An 18,325-nucleotide genomic window follows, 5' to 3' on the forward strand; every position below is an offset into this window, starting at 1 on the left:
TGTTCACTGACCACTGTGTGATATTTCATGACTCTACTTCTGATGCTATGTTCAGCTGAGATGTACTGTTTTCCATACTTGATTCAATTCCAAAGCTCCTTTCTCCTCAAAGGGAACTGCTTGGAAGTCACTTAGAGTGGAGCACCCATAAAGGACTCTTTAAAGAAGAAGTGGCCACTCATTCCGGGCAATAACTGTGGTTCTTGGAGAACTGTGCCCCTGTGGGTACTTTCTTGCCCACCGTTCTTCCCCTCTGCTTTGGAGTTGTGTGTTGTATGGCTCCATGGTAGAGAAGGAACGGAGGGTGGGTTTGCCTGCAAAACGCTATACAGCCTCTCCCCGACTTATGAACCGGTTACTGACCAAGCACTTGGTCCGAAACTCAGTTTGTTCGTAAGTCGGACCCCATAGAGTTACACGCGGCCGCGCTGTTTGTAAGCGTGGACCGCGTTCGTAACTCAGGGTCTGCCATTTACGACAGCTTTGGTCATAAATGCGAACGGTCTTAAGTCAACTGTTTGCAACTTGGGGACTGGCTGTATAACAATGACAAGGGTCACAAGACTAATAGGTGTGCATGGGCCGAATGGGCACTGCTATGAGAGATCTCCATTCATTCAAATCCACAGGGGGCACAAGTGCCCCTGGAGTGGAGCTCTCATGGGGGACATGTCAGAAAGAACGATAGTTATTGCTTAGGGTTAATAATCCTTTCTTCATACTTCTAACCATATTTCGTAAGCCCTCTTGGTGCAGGGATGCCATTGAAATCAGTGGGAGTTCTGCATACCGAGAGCTTGTAGAATTTCTATGCAAGAGTATGTATGTCACTTTAAAACCACTAACATACATAATTGTATTCTTCAGTGTCAGTTGGCATAAAACTGCCCTGTCAGGCAGGTACCTTCCATCACAGACACCCTTGTTACAAAACGTATTCAGTAGCAATGCAGTATGAGAAACTACACTGTTTTCTTTGAACGTTAGATTCCAAACTACTATGCCGCAATCTCGTGACCATCCCAATATTTTTGCTCTCTTGTAGGTTCTGCTTCTGCTTTTGCTCAGCATGCCGAAAGCCCTGAGCAGCAGGGCTGAATTTGAAGTGCCTCTCTCGCCTCCACTGTTTTCTCTGCTGTTTTACTTGCTGTGCCTGCTGCTCTGTGCAGTTCATGTAATTGTATGCACGTCAGCGGAGAGCTCATGCTATTTCTGCAGTATATCGTGGGTAATGGCAGTTGGAGTGATGATGCTGATTTCTGCGCTTATGTGTGTAATTTTATCCACCTTTGGAAAGATGCTTGAGAATCCCAAACTTCCAGTTAAGGTGAGACCGCTCCTTAAGAAATATAATTGAAGCCTTTTGTGCTTTGTGCTGTGTCCTCGAGCACAGTTGTCTCTGAAGTTTCTGGTGTATGCCAAAGGTATAATATAATTTGAACCCACTTAATCAGAGTGAAATATGATATAGTCACTATGGCATCATGCTGATTACTCTAATGACTATCATAAAAAATGTTCATTTTCATATTACTTTCAGGAGTATTCTAATGAATATAATTTTGCATTTGATTTACTAGATCAGAAACAGTTATGCAGTACGCTAGTTACAGCCTTGTATGCTAGGATACTTGCATATACAACTAGTGTTCTTTGGGTGATACCAGAGTACTGCCTACTGAAGATAACTGGTTATATTTTCTAGATACTTGGAACATGACAACACTTTGAATACAGTGGGCATTGTAAGCTGTTCAATTTCATAAAATAAATCTCTTGATACGGTTTTAAAACCTCTGAACTATATACAACTGCCTCCCCCTCCTCACTGGGTTGTAAGAGTGGAAAAATGAAGTGCAAGTAGGTACCAGTCAGAAGAGCCTGCAGTAAGGAAGGTGCTGGGGAAGGGACCCAGGGGATCGTAGCTGTTGTGCAGCTGTTACTGGAGACATTTTCAGGCAACTGTTTTTACAAGGTCCCTGGTATGGAAGCTGGAGCAGCAGGCAGGCCCAGGTTCCTCCCATCACCAACTCCCCATTTCAGCACCAGAAAAGGACTGGCTTTGGGAAAAGGGTTTGTCCAGCCCTGTATCACTTGGAGGGGTCACAGAGTCTGTAGAGTTTGGTTCCCCCCTTTTCTCCAGGCTGGTCAATTGTGAGGGTAGCTCAACAAACAGAAGGCCAGTGTCTAAACAGAGGACTGCTGTGAACCTCTGAGGCAAGCAAATAGCTTGAAAGTGCGGGACCCACCAAGGTCAAGAAGGAGCTTTGCTACAATGTATTTTTATATATTTTTAAATAAAGCATTTTCGTTCATATCACTGAAGAAATGGCTCTCAAGTTACATGTCCCTTCATGTGGCTTTTTCCCCATGTTTGAATGTAGGAGCTGATGATTAGGTTCATGAATTTTCTGGAGACCATAATGCTCTTGGCAGTGTTCACATCTGCTTCCTAGATGCTATAAATAACTTTTAATTACTACATCTTTTCACAATCACTCTCACCCTCAGTGACATGTAAGGCTTTAAATAGTGATGTAGTCCTTTATAAATCCTAGGCAATCTTCACAACGTTAACTTTTTTGGCTAGTGCTTCAGTTCTGTGGATAGCCTTGAAGTGTAATATATAGAGTTGCTGCTAGTAATCATATTTTGCTATATCTTTTAAACATTGGGGCCAGCCTAAGTAAGGGAAATTTTGAAAGTGCTCAGAATGGAGCAGCTCTGGAGTATTACACCTATTAATACAATGCAATTCAAATAAATAGTCTTTCATTGAATTTTTGCCTTCTGCTTAATTTTTATAGATTTCCCCCGTATGATATCATTTACCTCATATTTAATTACCAAAGCACCAAACTGCAGTTCACATTAGGATCTTTCCTTCCATTCTTGCTACCTCTTTTTTTTAACTTTGAATGAGCTGGTGCAGTGATTTTTGTAGTTTTCAAATGTGCTCAGAGCATGCCAGAAAAACCTTATTGGGAACAGTTGTAATCAATGCTGTTCTGTCACATGGAAAGTAGCACAGTTGGAAATCAAAATTAGCTCCCTTCGTGTCCAAATTAGCAGAATTCAAGACTTCAGGAATGTTAGAGACTTTACCAATAATCCCAAAACCTTATAATTTCCAGTCTGAAAAGTAACTGAGTAAAAATTACTTAATCATTTAGTTATTGATACTTATTTTAGTAAGAAGAAATGCTGTGGCTCCCGTAAAGTTGTTTTCATGATCTCCACTGACTTACATTTCAATTGCTTCCAGTTTATGAAGCTTACTGTTGTCAAAGGCATCTGCTTGGTGTTGATAACCATAAGGTGCAAATCATAAATATATACTTCTGCAAGAGGAAGTGGGTTGGCTATACTAATCCCTTAAATAAAGAACTTACATAGAGCTTACTGCATAGGAGTTGCTGCAACATAAATCTCCTAACGACTTTACTTATGCATATTTCGATCTCGATGCACTTTCAGTCTTTGGCCTGTGTGCTGAGGCTGTTTAGTGCTAATGCTGATGTAACCAAGTCTGTTAAATGGAATGAGTAAGTATCAGTACCTTGTGTACCAAATAGGCATCAGATGCTAATAACTTTATATCACTGTCTTGGGCTGTATTTCAGCTGGAACCTCTCAGCCCACTGAAATTTGAATTCTGTATCATATGATTTGATAATTTTAATTTCTAAGTTCAGAGGTTTCTGCTGGGAGGGGATGGTTTTGGTGTAAATACAGAGGTTTTGGTATAATATGCTTCTGTACCTCTCCCCTTCCCCACCATAAATACACGCCATCCAGGCTGTTAGTCTAAATAAGATCTAGTTTGTACTTCAGGTGTGCCACCTGTCCTGTTAACTCAGCTCATGAGCTCCATGTGGTGAATAACAAAGATTACATTTAGACTTGGCACAGCTTGGTTCCCGAAAATCAAAATTCCAGATGAGTCTTAATTAGATGCCAAGGCTAAATGTGTTTATTACCTGCTACTTGATTACATATAGGTTTAATTTTTGGATGAAAATGTGTAACTTGTTAGCAAGTTTTACAAGGTAAGCCACAGTGTCAGAGTTGGCATCGGAAAGCATGGTGATATAGCATCACGAGTAAAAAATGTGATGTATGAAGTTTACTTCTGAAGTCAGTACTTAGAGCAAATAAACAATATATATGCCCAGCTCTATCTGAAATTATGATAATACTTTCTAAGCCCAGAAGAAAATGATGATCTCTCGCATACCAGTGTTTATCGTTGGCAAATGCCTTTCAGATAGTAACCACTGGAGGGTTTAATCTCTAAAACAGACTATTTAAGGTGAGATCACTGACCATGTGAAACCAAATGTATTGAGCACAAACTGGGTTCCTTGTAAGTATCTCAGGGCTGAATTGTATTTCTTCCATGTAATCAGAACTGCCAAATTAACTATTGAAGGTGGTTGGTGGTTAGTCTCAATTGCTTGTTCCTGGGCAAGCACTTAGTTTTTGTTAATAACAGCTGCTTAGAGTAGAAAAACTTGATGGCTTAGCTAAACTGACATGTAACCCTGTCTTCACAGTAGGCCCAGTTCTCCACACATTCCTGCCAATGCTTTTAACAAGGTACACTATGCCAGTGGTTTTCAAACTATGGATCGCAACCCAGTACTGGGGGGTGGAATGTCGGGCACTAGGTCTCATTGCTGTAGGGAGTTCAACCGTTTTCTTCAACTAGGTCATGAGGAAAAAAGGTTTGAAAACCGCTCCTCTATGCAACAAAATATTCTATTCTGGGCCACTGTAGGTAGTCACCTCACCGTGTTTAGACACAATGACTTGACCATTATGTTAATTTTTAACCATGTTAAATAGTATAGCAAGCTGTAGTACGTACTTTCCATGCACAACGCCATTCTCCTACCTCCACAGCTAGCGCTTGTTGCTTAGCAAATTAGATCCGTTCTGACGTGAGCTGCACCAGTGGTCTCCAGACTTCAGGAGTTTATATGTTGGTTGTCTGCTGTGAGGGTGAGAGGTCGAAAAAGGAACTAAAGCTTAGACATTCCGGTGCACTATCAGGGAAGCTGACAGCCTTGCTAGCCTATGGACAAGGTGGGGGGTGGCTCTGTGCTCCCAAAAGGGGAGGAGCCTTGGGTGGAAGGGGCGGGGTAAACCCTCCTCTGGAGCACAGTGTGCAATGCTCTGACAGTGATTCAAAGGGTCCAGGGCTCAGGGTGCCATTGCCTCTGCAGTAGCAGCAGCCATGAATCCTGGGCCCCTTGGAACGGAAGGCCTCAGGGCAGTTGCCCCCTTGGACCATCCCCATACACAGTCTCAGAGTAAATATATTTGACTGAACTAGGGGTGTGAATGACAAGTTGACATTAGTTGACTAGTTGCTACTCCTCCCCCCCCCCCCCCCCCCCGCGCTGCCTCTATCTGTGCTGCCTGGCTCAGAGTCCTCAGCTGACCCCAGGAGCCACGGTCCCCCACTGGCACCATGCTCCCCACTGTGCTTTGACCTATGAAGTGTAGCAACAGCCCTGGGGCTGTTGCACTTCAAAGGTGGAGGTGCCCTTACTGACTAATTGAATAGTGAATGCAAGTTGTATTGACTATTCGATTAGCCAGTTAATCTACATTTAACATCCCTAGACTGGACTTTATAAAGTTCCTGGAGATTCAGTACCTTTTTAAAGTCAGATCACAAGGTCAAGGATAGGAGCACATTGCTAAGAAGATCAATCAAACGCAGATGCATTCAGAGAACTGTTCTTAAATATAAATAAGTTACCCTGTTTGGGTTTTGGCTTGAAAATAATCACTTGACTATTCCTTAACGTGTCAATAGTTCTTGTTTGTGATATGTGGTTTTCTTTGCATATTTCCCAACAAAGTACTTAAAATGAAAATAAAGGATTGTTCTGGTAATATTTCTCCCCAAATGCTCATTTGTATGCTTTGCAAGTATAGAGCCTTCTCTTCTCTCATGCAGTTACTGAAGATGGTTCTATGTAACTGCATTGAGCAGAAAATTAAAATAATGATGAATTCAGGTCCAGGGTATTGTTGTCGCCATACATAACATGTGAAATAAATCCTTAAACACCCACTATTTAACAGTCTCTTTATCCTGAAATAAATGCACTATTCAGTTTGCACAGTGACAAGGTGGCAAGAGCTCCACAATTGCTGCTGTTAATTTGAGATGATTTTTTCTTTTTGTCAAGCTATGAATGGATAGAGATCTACAGTGGTGAGAAAATGGCTTGTTATTGGTATCTTTATTCAGTTTTCTGATTACTGTGAGATTTCTATTTTTAGATCTATTCATGTGCAACAAGTAAGATCTGCTTCACACCTTCTATCACAAGGTTGCAGAGAACCTGAACTTGAAGTATGTCTTGGTGATTATTCAGAGAGAAGTTAGTTACCTTGAAGGGGTAGACAATGATTTTAAATAGTATAATTAAATGTGTTATGATGCTAACTCAGTGGCTAACACTAAAATTAACTTATGTAAGACTAAAAGTGCAGGAAATGCCACTGAGAAAAATTACACAATTTGCCTTTTTTTGCTTAGGCTTTGTTATCACTAAACAAGTAACTGTAAGCACATGTTAAACGCACACGGGAGTAATGATATGGTTTTCAGATTATTTCACCAATGACATATTTTCTGTTCACAGAATCCAGCTGTCTCCAAATCCAGCTGGTCAGAACTAGATGTGCTCATTTTGGCAGGAACTGCTGGCCATGCTGTGAGCTTGGGAGCAAGCAGCTTTATAGAAGAGGAACACCAAACCTGGTATTTTCTTATCAATACTCTTTGCCTGGCACTGTGCCAAGAAATTTGCAGACATTACTTTCTTGTGAGAGACTGTGATCTTCAGCTTAGTACTGCTGTGAAACAAAATTTTGAAGATACTGGGGAAACCGCCCAATTCAAAAATGTTGATATACCATCATATGACTCAAAATTGGGCAAAGTCACCTATTCAGATGAATTTCTAAGAGGCTCAGAAAAGTGGATGGGTTTAGTAAGTCCATGGATCATCCTTATTTGTTGTCGGTTACTTCGTTCATTAAATCAGACGGGTGTACAGTGGGCTCATCGACCCGACTTTGGACATTGGTTGACAAGGTGGGTATCTGTGCTGGCTGATGGTTGCTACATTCTTAAAATGTCATGTCTTACTTAGTGTTTAGCTAAGGGGCTACAGATTTGATATTTTGTAAATAGGAAATACTATAAATAGTTGAAGGAAATGAGTGCGAAATGAAGTGCTGCAGGGGTTTCACGCTATTCTTATTGGCGCAGTTGTCTCATATAATGTATTTACCTCTACTAGGCTGTTGTTGTTAGCATTAACCATGATTTATAATTTAATTCTCGCAAACTTGAACACATGTTTTTTTATCAGTGGTTTATGTTCTTAAATAACTTAAGTCACTAGTGGCAAGCATAATATATATACACTTGTGTATCAGAATTAATGGTTTTTATGTAAAGCAGGGTTCTGTGCATAATTCCTAACTTTACTGAGTCACAACAAAGAATAACAGTGCTTGGTGTTCTTTCTGACCTGTCCCAAGGGATATGGCTGTGGGGGGGAGGGAGGAGAGACTTTTTCTTCTCTCTAACACAATAGGGATTACATGAGAAATTTGAGGTCTTTATTGGTAATGAAAGAGCAGGGTTTTCAAATGCCTACACTGCATTATTTTAGGTCAATACAAATTGCAGCAATTTTGCACCTGGACAGCGAAACCGCATTGTGTGACCAACCAGTATTTTATTGATTAAAAAAAATCTGATTTAAATAAATCAACCATTAACTTGTACTTGGGGGTTTGATCATTACGTATCATACTGTCAGTTTGTGGGAAGTGTGTTTGGTACCAAAATGTTGCTTCACAGGGTGTTCTGTTTTGACCCCTCTGGAATGTGCTCATGGTCAGTTCTTAGTACCTCTTAAGTAGGAGTGTTTCTGTAATATCAGCCCTGTTCTTGCCAGCTTCTGTGAGCAGGGCCTGCCTCTTGTTCACAGCTATGCTCTGTTTCATATTAGTGAAATCTTGATTATTGCTGTTGAGGCCTCACACCAGACCTGTGATACATGGGCTTATGTTTCTGGCCTTCATCTTACTATATGGGAGAGTTGAAGCTGGGAGTTTGCATGGGGAGGGTGGGACTGGCTGGTCAAATTAAACTGGGAGCTAGTAGTAAGGGCAGGTTGTGACTTGTTCAGCCAGGAGCGTGGGAGAGATGAGGACTTGGAATCAGTTGGCCAGGTGGGTCACTGAAATTGGATGAGGAGCTGTGGGCAGACGGGAGGAACCGTGAAGGGGGATTGGGACTGCTAGGCAAGTTGACTGGCTTTGAATAAGGAGAAGGGGTGAGTAGGTGGTTCTAAGGTTTAATAAAATGGTTCATTAAGGATGGATTTGTATAAATACACTTGTTGTTGAGATAGTGGTAATAGATATTTATATATGTAGTCTTAGCGCAGTAAGTATTAATGGAAACATTGGTGAAACCAAGCTTTTTGTCCTGCTAGTTTAGTGTCAGATGTAGTGTCTCTTACTCTGTCCACTTCTCATTCAAATAAAGTGGAGATCTTCCTTTACTTGGGAGAAACCCACCAGCATTTGTAAAGAACCGTTTTGATGTCTTTCCTCAGGTGTGAGTGTGCATTCTCCTATTGTGGCGACTGAGCAATTTGTAGCTGGTGGGAATTTGCTCCTCTGAACAGAATTACAATCAGTGACCTTCCACCTACTATGCCGTGCTTTCATTTCATCCGTGCAATTCACAGATGGTCTTCGACCTTTCCCTGGAAAGCTTTGTGCTTTCAGGCTGTGCATCTTCCACCTTACACAGTGGCATTCCAGGATGTGAGCAGCCATGAATCTTACAGTCCCAGTTATAGCAGACGATTAGCTCATGCAACTTGTTGTTGTCTTCAGAATGCCATTGCTACCTGAAAGGAGGGCAGATGCTCCATCCCTGTAAGAAGAGTTTGGCTGTAACCCTGTATTAGGGATGTTTGAGTGTAAACGACTAACCTTTTAACAGATAAGCAAATGCCTATTGGTTAACGGTTTTGGTAACAGTCAGCAAAGCTGCCTCCCTGGGAGCGGAGCTGGATGGGCAAGGGCTGGTGGCCCTACTCCCAGGCAGGCTAAGCTTTGTACTGCAGAATCAGCGGTTACTTGGTTACCCTCGTACACAATTTTAACATTCCCTACCTTGGGCCCGTAATTCTTCAACAAGCAAATGTTCAAGAGAGATTAGTCCATCAGAAAACTTTAATGAAGATTGTAACCTTAAAAAGGGGCCCAAGGAGCAAGCAGGGCATTGCACTGGACTAGCCCATAGCAAAGCGAATTACACATAATTACAAGCTGCAAAGCATACTATATAGACCCTAAGGGGTTTCTTTCCAAAATATATTCATCTTTAAAAAAATCAATTTACTGTGGGAGTGTGGGGTATGCTATACTAATGTGTGTGGCATGTTAGAAAAATGGTGGTAAACAGGCGGTAAAGGCTTTGCTCACCTAAAATAAAAAAATCATGAGCTCATTTATCATTCCTTTCACTCTCCTTGTGTTCACATTGGTAAGATGAGGTCAACACTAGTAAACAAATGAATTCCATCGTCACTGGAAAAGCAAGAGACTAGAAACATCATGGAAAGTGGCTGGTGTAACAAGAAACACATACACGCAAGTTCTTTCTCTGGAAAGATGGTCCATCTAATTTCTTTATGTAGTTGAGTTAAAATATGCTACATTTCAGCTGAGATTAAAACCAAATTTTTCAAGCATGAATGTCTAAAAATAGGTTTTTAAATCACTAAGCACCGCAGTAAATGGTCATTGTGGTTCCCTGGGTTTTTACCATGATGATAGAGGCATCACTTCACAGAACAACAATGACAGCAGTAATATCTTGCTCAACAATTCTTTAGGTTCAACGATGCTAGGCAGCATTTAGGAAATTTTGGCATATCTGCGATACCCATAATCTTCTTGACTATGCCTCAGCTTCTTGAGGGTTCACATAGCAGTGATCTTGACATTTCATCCTCCAATGCAAGGGAAGGGTCAATTTTCTTGAATGCCATGATATATTTCTGAAGGGAGTCATTCGTCTCTATCTGTGAAAGAGCCATGTCTCTTGTGAGGCCTTACTAGTGTGTTAGCTGTTCTTAGGGGGACCTCTGTTTGAGCCTCTGGCATCCTGTTTGCAGTCCCTTGTGTGCCAAAAGAAAGCCTTTTTTGTTGCTATCACATCTGCAAGAAGAGTGTAAGATTTGCAGAAAAAAAAATTGGGGGGGGGTTGCTAATATAGAGGAGGACTGGAATAACATACAAGAAGTTTTAGATGACTCTAGAGTAATAGAAATGGAAAATAGAAACTCAGTAGTGCAAAGAGTAAAGCCACATACTAAAGGATTGACTAAACAAGAATATTGTCTATAAGTTGGGTACTTATCAGTTGGAAATGACGGGAGGAGGAGGAGTAAGACCTGTGTATATTGGTCAATCACAGGATGACTGAGTCACCAATGTGATGCGGCTGTGACAAAGGACAATGCAGTCCTAGGATGCAGCAGGCAAGGTATTTACCAGTAGAGAGAGGGAAGTATTGTGGCTGTTATTCAAAGCACTGGCAAAACCTCATTTGGAATCCTGTGTGCAGCTCTGGTCTTCCATCTTTAAGAAAGACTAATTCAAACTGGACTAGGTGCAGCAAAGGGCTACTGCAACCATAAGAGGAGTGGAGAACCTACCTTACAAGAGGAGATTTGAGATCTGGCTCGGTGAGCCTTTCAGAACAAAGGCTGAGAGAAGATATGATTGCTTTCTTTAAATGCAGCAGAGGGATAAACACTAGGGAGGGAGAGGAGTTATTTAAGCTAACAACCAGATTTGGCACAGACGCAAATGGGTATAAACTGGCCATCAACAAGTCAAGTCTTGAAATTAGATGAAGGTTTCTAACGGTCAGAGGAGTGAAGCTCTGGAACACCCTCTGAAGGGGAGCAGTGGGGGAAAAAAACTTTACTGGGTTCAAGAATGAGCCTGATAAGTTTATGGAAGGGATGGTGTGGTGAGGTTGCCTACAGTTGCATATGGCTCATCTGCATCTGCTATTAGCAAAATCTGCAACAGCCAGAGATGGAACGCTAGATGGGGAAGACTCTCAGTTATTACCATGAATTCTTTGTGTGTCTGGGGGAATCTCATCAGTGTGCTCAGGGTCCCACTGATCCCCAGATCAGATTGGCAGAGAGACTGGTTTTTTGTTGGTTTTTTTGCCTCCCAGGTCATATGCCTATCCACAGGCACTGCCCCCCAACTTTCTTTGGCCATGGTTCCTGGGCATTGGGTGCTGCAGCGTGAGCATTGGGGCTGGGGCAGCATGCAATGCCCTTTAGCTGCCCCTGTTTCTGGGATCCACATGAGTGCAAGCTCCTGACCCCACTCCATGGCTGGAGTTCAAGGGTTGGGCTTAAAGGTCTGATGGGATGTGGCCTGTGGTCAGTAGTTTGCCCACCTCTGGTGTAAGTGGTGATTCTTATTATGCTATTGGAGGAAAACTTGTATGCTACCTTGTGTGTGTCCTTAGATGTGATAGCTAGGGGACATTTTATAAATTGAAAAACAAGTAGGATGGATAAATGTACAGAATTTTGTAATTTTAAGAGATGCTTGTGAAATATGTAAAAAGCCTTGCTGCTTTATATTAAACAAAAATGCTGTTGTAGAAGAGAGAGCATTTTGCACATATGCATATAATGTTCATAGCTGCATAATTTTGCTTTGAAATCATTAGGATCTTTTATCGTATCACATGAAATTTTGTTTTATTCGCTTAAAACAGACCAGCTAGCATAGCCATGATTACTTTAAACATGCATGTTTGAATAAAAAACCTCATTAACAAAATCTTTTTACTAAATATACTAAAATATTTTGCCACATCTTTTTGAAAGCTAGTAACAGGTGCTGGTGCAAAGATTAATTTGGAGATTTTGTATAGTAGCCAAAGTGCTGTTTAAAGGTACTTTCACAGTAATTATAGATTTTTCTTTCTCTTTTACAGTTCTGAACATAAAGCTGTCCTCTCCCTGCTGGCAGCCATCTCTTTAGTTATGATCTTTATTCTGGTTCAGAGAAGATGCTCCCTGGTTTCGAAAATAGCGATGGCACTTGGACTCTTGGGAGTCTACAGTTACCGGGCAGCCATTGGAAATGTTGTATTTCCATGGCAACAAGACAGCAAAGATATCTCAAAGTAAGTTCATCAGCGGATATGTAAATCTATTTCTAGTACAGTTGTAACACTTTGGATACTGAAAAAAGCACAGTTATCTCTGCTTAGAATCAAGCTGTTATGAGTGAAGGGACGTTTCTTTGAAGGATGTGCACTGACAAGTTTCATGTTGTCTCTCTTCGTAATTTGGGAGCACTATAAAGTGGTATGTTACTGTACCATATCTCAAATTGGAAACCTGTCAAAGGCTGACACAGACATCAACTACCTTGAGGCATAGCTTATTGGTCTAGCCAGTTACCATTTTTCAAATTTCCATATTGAATCTGTTGTATAAAGATTACTGCCTTTTGTTGTTACATTTACTATTGTGTTGAATTGCTACATTTAGTACACAACAATTCCAAGCTTACTTACAGCGATGAAATAGTTTACCATTAGACTACATGGGTAAAAATACATTTAGGAAATCGTTTCCTCCGGGGTCCTTTTGCAGTTGAAAGTGTATAACATATACTTTCAAGATGTAAAAGGTTCCTGCTTTGGAGGTCTAAATCTTGCAGCATAATACAGACTGAGAATTTCAAAGCTAAGATGATTGAGTCTCATTCCCACCATGCCGGTCAGGAAGTGATACACAAATGAGGATTTTTTCCCCCTCATCCTCAGCATTAGCTGCTTTTGGAGTGCAGGTGAGCAGCTTTGATTCTTTTATAACCTATTTGATAGTGTTCATGTTTTGTTATAATATAGCTGGATCTGCAGCCCCAACATGTGCTTAAAGGGAGCCTGGTAGGAAATTTCCAGGATACATTCCTGTTAGGGCTGTTAAAATGGTTATTTGTTTAACTGTTTTAACTCTGTGCTCTCCACCTGTCCTGCTACCCAGCCCTATCATGGCCGTGGAGTCTGACTTCTGGACCTGCTTCTGGTCCTGCCTTCCCTCCACAGCTGGGGCACCATTAAGCATACCAATAACATTCTTGATTCCTCTAGCCTTTGGGGGAGGAAGAGGGGGGGGAGAATTCTACAAAGACAGTTTGCTTGTGGCTAAAATAAATTGTGCAGAGATCACTTTGAATTTGACATGAGTCTGAATAGGTTGGCTTGAAGATTTGGGCCCAGAGGCCAAAACCTCTGTAAGAAGTGGAGATTGGGAATCACATTGGAAAGCATCCTAAGGAAAATACCTTAGGATTAACTACTGACAGGCCAAGTGTACCAGTGGTGCATGTATTTCCTTTATGGACAGTGGAGATATTTGAAGAGAATGGCACTTTCTTAATTAGTATTAAAGTATTTGGTCTTCTGCCAAAAAAGGTTTCCATTGGCCTTTACTTGGATTGCAGGATCTGGCTATGTGCTTGAATGTGTTTGTCTAGAAATACATCTGATTGCTAGGTGTGATTTTTAGTTTTGTTTTATGTTTGAGTGCAGTTCCTTAGGGTAGAATGCGATTCCTTCAGTGAGAGGAAAAATACTGCAGCATGCAACAGAATGTTAACAGCATCAACTGAGCTGCACGGAAACAGAACAGTTACAGTGATAAATGGAGTTCTTAAATGTACAGAGTGAGCAAAGCTTTCCCTGACAGCTGATTTACACTATAGTCAGCATGTTAATTGCAATTAGAATTGACTAAGAAAAGTACAGGGTTTTTATACTCTCAGCTTACATTTAAATGTGAATATGGTGATTTGCTTAAATTGCTATATCAGACCTTTCATTTATAGCTTTGATTATGCAGTGGCTTAAAAATTCTTTAGATTAATAAGACCAAACTTCACCATCAATTGCAGTGATGGCTGCTCATATTAACATTAAATGACTGTTTAGCTGTAGAAACCTCATAAGGCTTTTTCAATTGGACAATTGTAGTGTTTTTTGTAAGTGAGAGCAGATACATGTCAACCTTTGGTGCACAGTTCTTCCAGTGCACCTCACCCTTGGTCTTCTGTCATCCTTAAGGTTTGGTATCAGTGCTGCTCTGTTACTTACCTTGATAGGACATTTTCTTTGAAATTGCCTATTGCCTTTCCCTTTTAAAATAAAAAGACTGCCATAAAGACTTAAGTGAAAAATTCAAACAGTGTGCGATGCAATAATATAGGTCTTTCTACATTGCCTTGCAAATGTCCCTGAACTCGGTCTGGTAGAAATATATGTGAAGGCATTATGGTCCAGTACTGGAGGGCAGATCAGGAGACTTGTGTTCTTTATTTTCAACTTGTTATATGCTATGTGTTCTTCACAAGTTTGGCTTTTCCTAATTTTGTAACTGGGCCATAATGTGAGGAATATATACAGGCAGTCCCCCGGGTTACGTACAAGATAGGTTTGTTCTTAAGTTGAATTTGTATGTAAGTCGGAACTGGCTCCAGATTCAGCTGCTGCCACTGAAACTGACCAGGGGCTGACTACAGGAAGCCGGAGGCAGAGTTGCTCTGCCCCCAGCTTCCTGGAATCAGCCTGATCAGTTTCAACAGCTGCTGAATCTGGAGCCTGGGACAGAACAGCTGGGGCGCTGCCCTGTAGGTTCCCACAGGACCAACCCGGCAGCACCCCAGCTGCTGTACCCGAGGCGTCCCGCAACAAAAGCCTGGTCTGCTGGGGGGGGGGTGCACTAGCTGTGCCCCCTCCCCCCTCCAGCAGACCAGGGAGACCCGAGCAAAGCCGCCCAGGTGGCGGGACCCCCGCCGCCTGGGCGGCTTTGCTCCTGTCCCCCTGGTCTGCTGGGGGGGGGGGGTCCAGCAAAGCCGCTGGACCCCCCCAGCAGACCAGGGACACCCGAGCAAAGCCGCCGCCTGGGCGGCTTTGCTCGTAAAGCCGCCCAGGCGACAGCTTTGCTCGGGTGTCCCTGGTCTGCTGGGGGGGTCCAGCAGCTTTGCTGGTCCCTCCCAGCAGACCAGGGAGACCGGGAGAAGCTTTTCTCGCCCCGGAGGACACGGGTGGCGACCCGCCGCCCGTGAGCTCCGGGGCGAGAAAAGCCCCGTTCGTAAGTGCGGATCCGACATAAGTCGGATCCGCGTAAGTCGGGGACTGCCTGTATTATGTATTAGATTCTATACAAAAATACATTAAAAGAATGTTAAGGTTGCAAAGTCAAGCACCTAAAAAGTAGGAAAGTCAAATTTTTGTGTGTGATCTTCATTCAGCCTCATTATGTGTATGTATTGCCAACGATCTGGAACTTCATGATGACTTGCTCTCTTTACATCGGACCCACTGCACAAAATAAATGGTGTTCACTGAATGAGTAGGTGTTGAATATTTCTCTTTACTTAGACCTTGTTTACTGTACCCCATCCAGACCCTGAATTCCATACACAATTATTTCCTCATGGAATGTTCTAAGGAGCTCCACACCATAGCTTCTGAATTGTCTGCAAACATGAATGAGTTGATTCACAGGACCCTTGTGAGATTACATGACATGACCATTTTACAGCTGAGAAAATAAGATGCACAAAGATTAAAGCCAGTGTTGAAAATTGGGCCCTAATGGATGGTTTTGATGGAGTTATTAGCTCTTCTGTTGCACAGCTTCCACTGTGTTGTGAATAGATTAGAACTCGGATCTTTCTGGTGTCAATGTAATTCCCTAACCATGAGATCATCCTTTCAGTTCCTATGGCGCCCTACTTTATTCACCTCCCACTTCCTAGCCTCTGCAACAAATAGCACAGTCCCTATAGGAAAAAACCTCACTCATGATACCAGAGGTTCTCAACATTTTTCTTTCAGAAGCCCACACAACATGCTATGAAAATCTCATGGGAAAACTGTGCACAATTGTTTTTCTGCATATAAAAGCTAGGGCTTGTTGTAGGGTGTGGCTGCTGCCCAGGCTCCATGCCACAGGGACCACATGAAGTTAAGTTGCTCAGGCTTTCTGCCCTGGGTCCCAGCAAGTCCAGTATTGGCCCTGCATAGTGGCCCCCCCTAAAAACCAGCTTGCGTCCTCCCCAGAGAGCCCCAGATTCCTGCTTGAGAACCACTGCACCAATCAACTTTTATGTGTGTGCTAAATGAAGCAAAGGACCTGTGAGAGAAGTGTGTGATCGTGCAATTACGAACTGTATCATACACAGAAGGGGGCTTAATTGGGATTGCTCAGGAAACTTTAATTCTGGCATTTCCTAACTTATTAGTGCTTGACTTTGCAGCCTTTATGTTATTTGAATGTCACTTTTGTTGTGTAATGTCCTTGTTTTTAAAAAGCAAACTTAAAAAAAAAATCACCATTTGGAACCATACTAAGCCTGCACATGGTTTATCAACAGGGCATGAACCTGTAGATCTACAGCCCAGACCTTTGAAGTTATGGGACCGTTGCTAGCAAGAATAGGTTCTTCTTATCTCTAACGGCCAGTCACAAAGGAGAGCTGCATTTTGCCAGTGAGTTTCCGATGTTGGCTGATGGCAAAAGAATGTTGATTTTGGACTCTTGGCTCCAATTCCATGGTCTGGAAGGAAACATCTGGAAGTGGTTTCATACTCTTCCTCCTCTTGTCCCCTAACATGTCACAGTGTCCTTGCTGCTTGCCGTCATCTGCATGCCAGCCAGGCTGATTCTTCCTTCTACAATTTAGCCTCAGCCACCACCAAGGGGAGCATTAGAGGCTGGGAAGAAAGACTCCCTGCTGTGTTTTAGTACCTAGCACTGAAACATCCTTCAGCAACTGCTCCTTCTGAATGCTTTTTATGGTTTTTCAGCCCCTTGAACTTGATCTCTGGGCTGTGTGGGGACTGAGCATGGTCCGTGTGGTTGGCATGGAGCTATGTGGGAGTTCAGCATACTCAGTACAAATGGAATCTTTGGAGAAATTTTCTGCCAAACTTTCTGCGTTGAACATGGACGAAGGTCAGTTGTCAGAAATTTAACATTGACAAATATGAACAGATTTTTCTTGAGGACAACAAAAGGCAACCATCTGACCTAAATACCTCTTGCTGAATCATGCCTCAAAAAACTGATATTCTAGCGCTTCTCACTGAAATCTCAAAAGAATGTTTTCACATTGGCAAAAAAATATTTCCTTAATCTAATTTGCTGAGCTGTTTTTTTGCTGAATCTTTTTTCCTTTCCCTCTCCCCCTCTCTCTCAAAATAAAGAAATTAGCTAGAGGCAGACAGTAGCATAGATACTTGGCCGAGTTGTAAACCACTGAAAAGAGTTTTAAAATTAAGTGTTAGGCAACAGTAGTTGAAGCCATTGCTGCCAGTTTCACTTATAATAGAAATGTATTTGAAGCTTTTTCAGAAATCCCACAGTTAATCCTTGCCTACATGAAGAAAAACAGCATTTCGATATAACTTCTGACATGCACTATTTAGAACATATTTGACACTGGAGGCAGTATTGGGCTTATACACATACTATGTGATCAGTGAAAAGAAAAAGAGCTCTATTAAAAACAGCAGCAACAAAAACTCCAGCTTCCCGTTGCCACTGCTGCTCATGAGGGATGAGGCAAAAGGTTATGAAAATATGCACACTCTTCCATGGCTTGTGCCAAGACAACTTTTACATTGAAAAACACTGAAGAATAATTTGGCCCTTCTCTTCCTTTCAAATTGCTTATTTTAAAAGATTAAAATATGGACAGTGGCAAAATAATTATAAAAATAGCTCTGCAGAAAGTAAGAAGATGTTGCATTATCTTAATGTATGTGCTGGTTTGGGAGGCTTTGGGGTCTGAATCTCCATTGGCCAAATAGGTCATAGCTTTAAACTAATATGTTAAATTAAGTACACTGTTCTCTAAAGTTGGTTTTCCCTTGTAACCTGTCTCAGTATATTGAAATGCTTCTTATGAGGCTAATTGGTGAAATATCATCATATATTAAGATAGGATACTTAATTCTGCACTGGCTAGAGGAAAGAGAAGTTGACCTAATTAGGTGTCTTTGGTCTTCAATTTCTAAATACGGTAAATGCAGTGGAACTATTCTTCCTGAGTGTTTTCAACCTGTTAACATGTCCTAAGAGGTCAGGTTATAGTCAAGTTGCACATCTGCTTTAGATCTAGCTCGCAAAAAACTTGCCATAATATCTTA

At 41.8% G+C, this 18,325-nt stretch overlaps 1 protein-coding gene across 3 annotated transcripts in view; it reads left to right on the forward strand.

Annotated features, from left to right (window-relative positions):
* Positions 1-18,325, forward strand: part of PIGG (phosphatidylinositol glycan anchor biosynthesis class G (EMM blood group)) — a 268,780-nt gene that overhangs the window by 53,215 nt on the left and 197,240 nt on the right. For all 3 annotated transcript variants that reach the window (XR_012904572.1, XM_075931310.1, XM_075931309.1), the window contains 3 exons: positions 1,046-1,327; positions 6,666-7,120; positions 12,095-12,286. Coding sequence is in view for 2 of the 3 variants with exons in the window: in XM_075931310.1 (XP_075787425.1) it covers positions 1,046-1,327; positions 6,666-7,120; positions 12,095-12,286 (929 nt within the window). In the remaining variant the exon portion in view is untranslated. The remainder of the gene's footprint in view (positions 1-1,045; positions 1,328-6,665; positions 7,121-12,094; positions 12,287-18,325) is intronic.

The sequence above is a fragment of the Pelodiscus sinensis genome, chromosome 6, assembly GCF_049634645.1.
Source record: "Pelodiscus sinensis isolate JC-2024 chromosome 6, ASM4963464v1, whole genome shotgun sequence".
Classification (NCBI taxonomy): Eukaryota; Metazoa; Chordata; order Testudines; family Trionychidae; genus Pelodiscus; species Pelodiscus sinensis.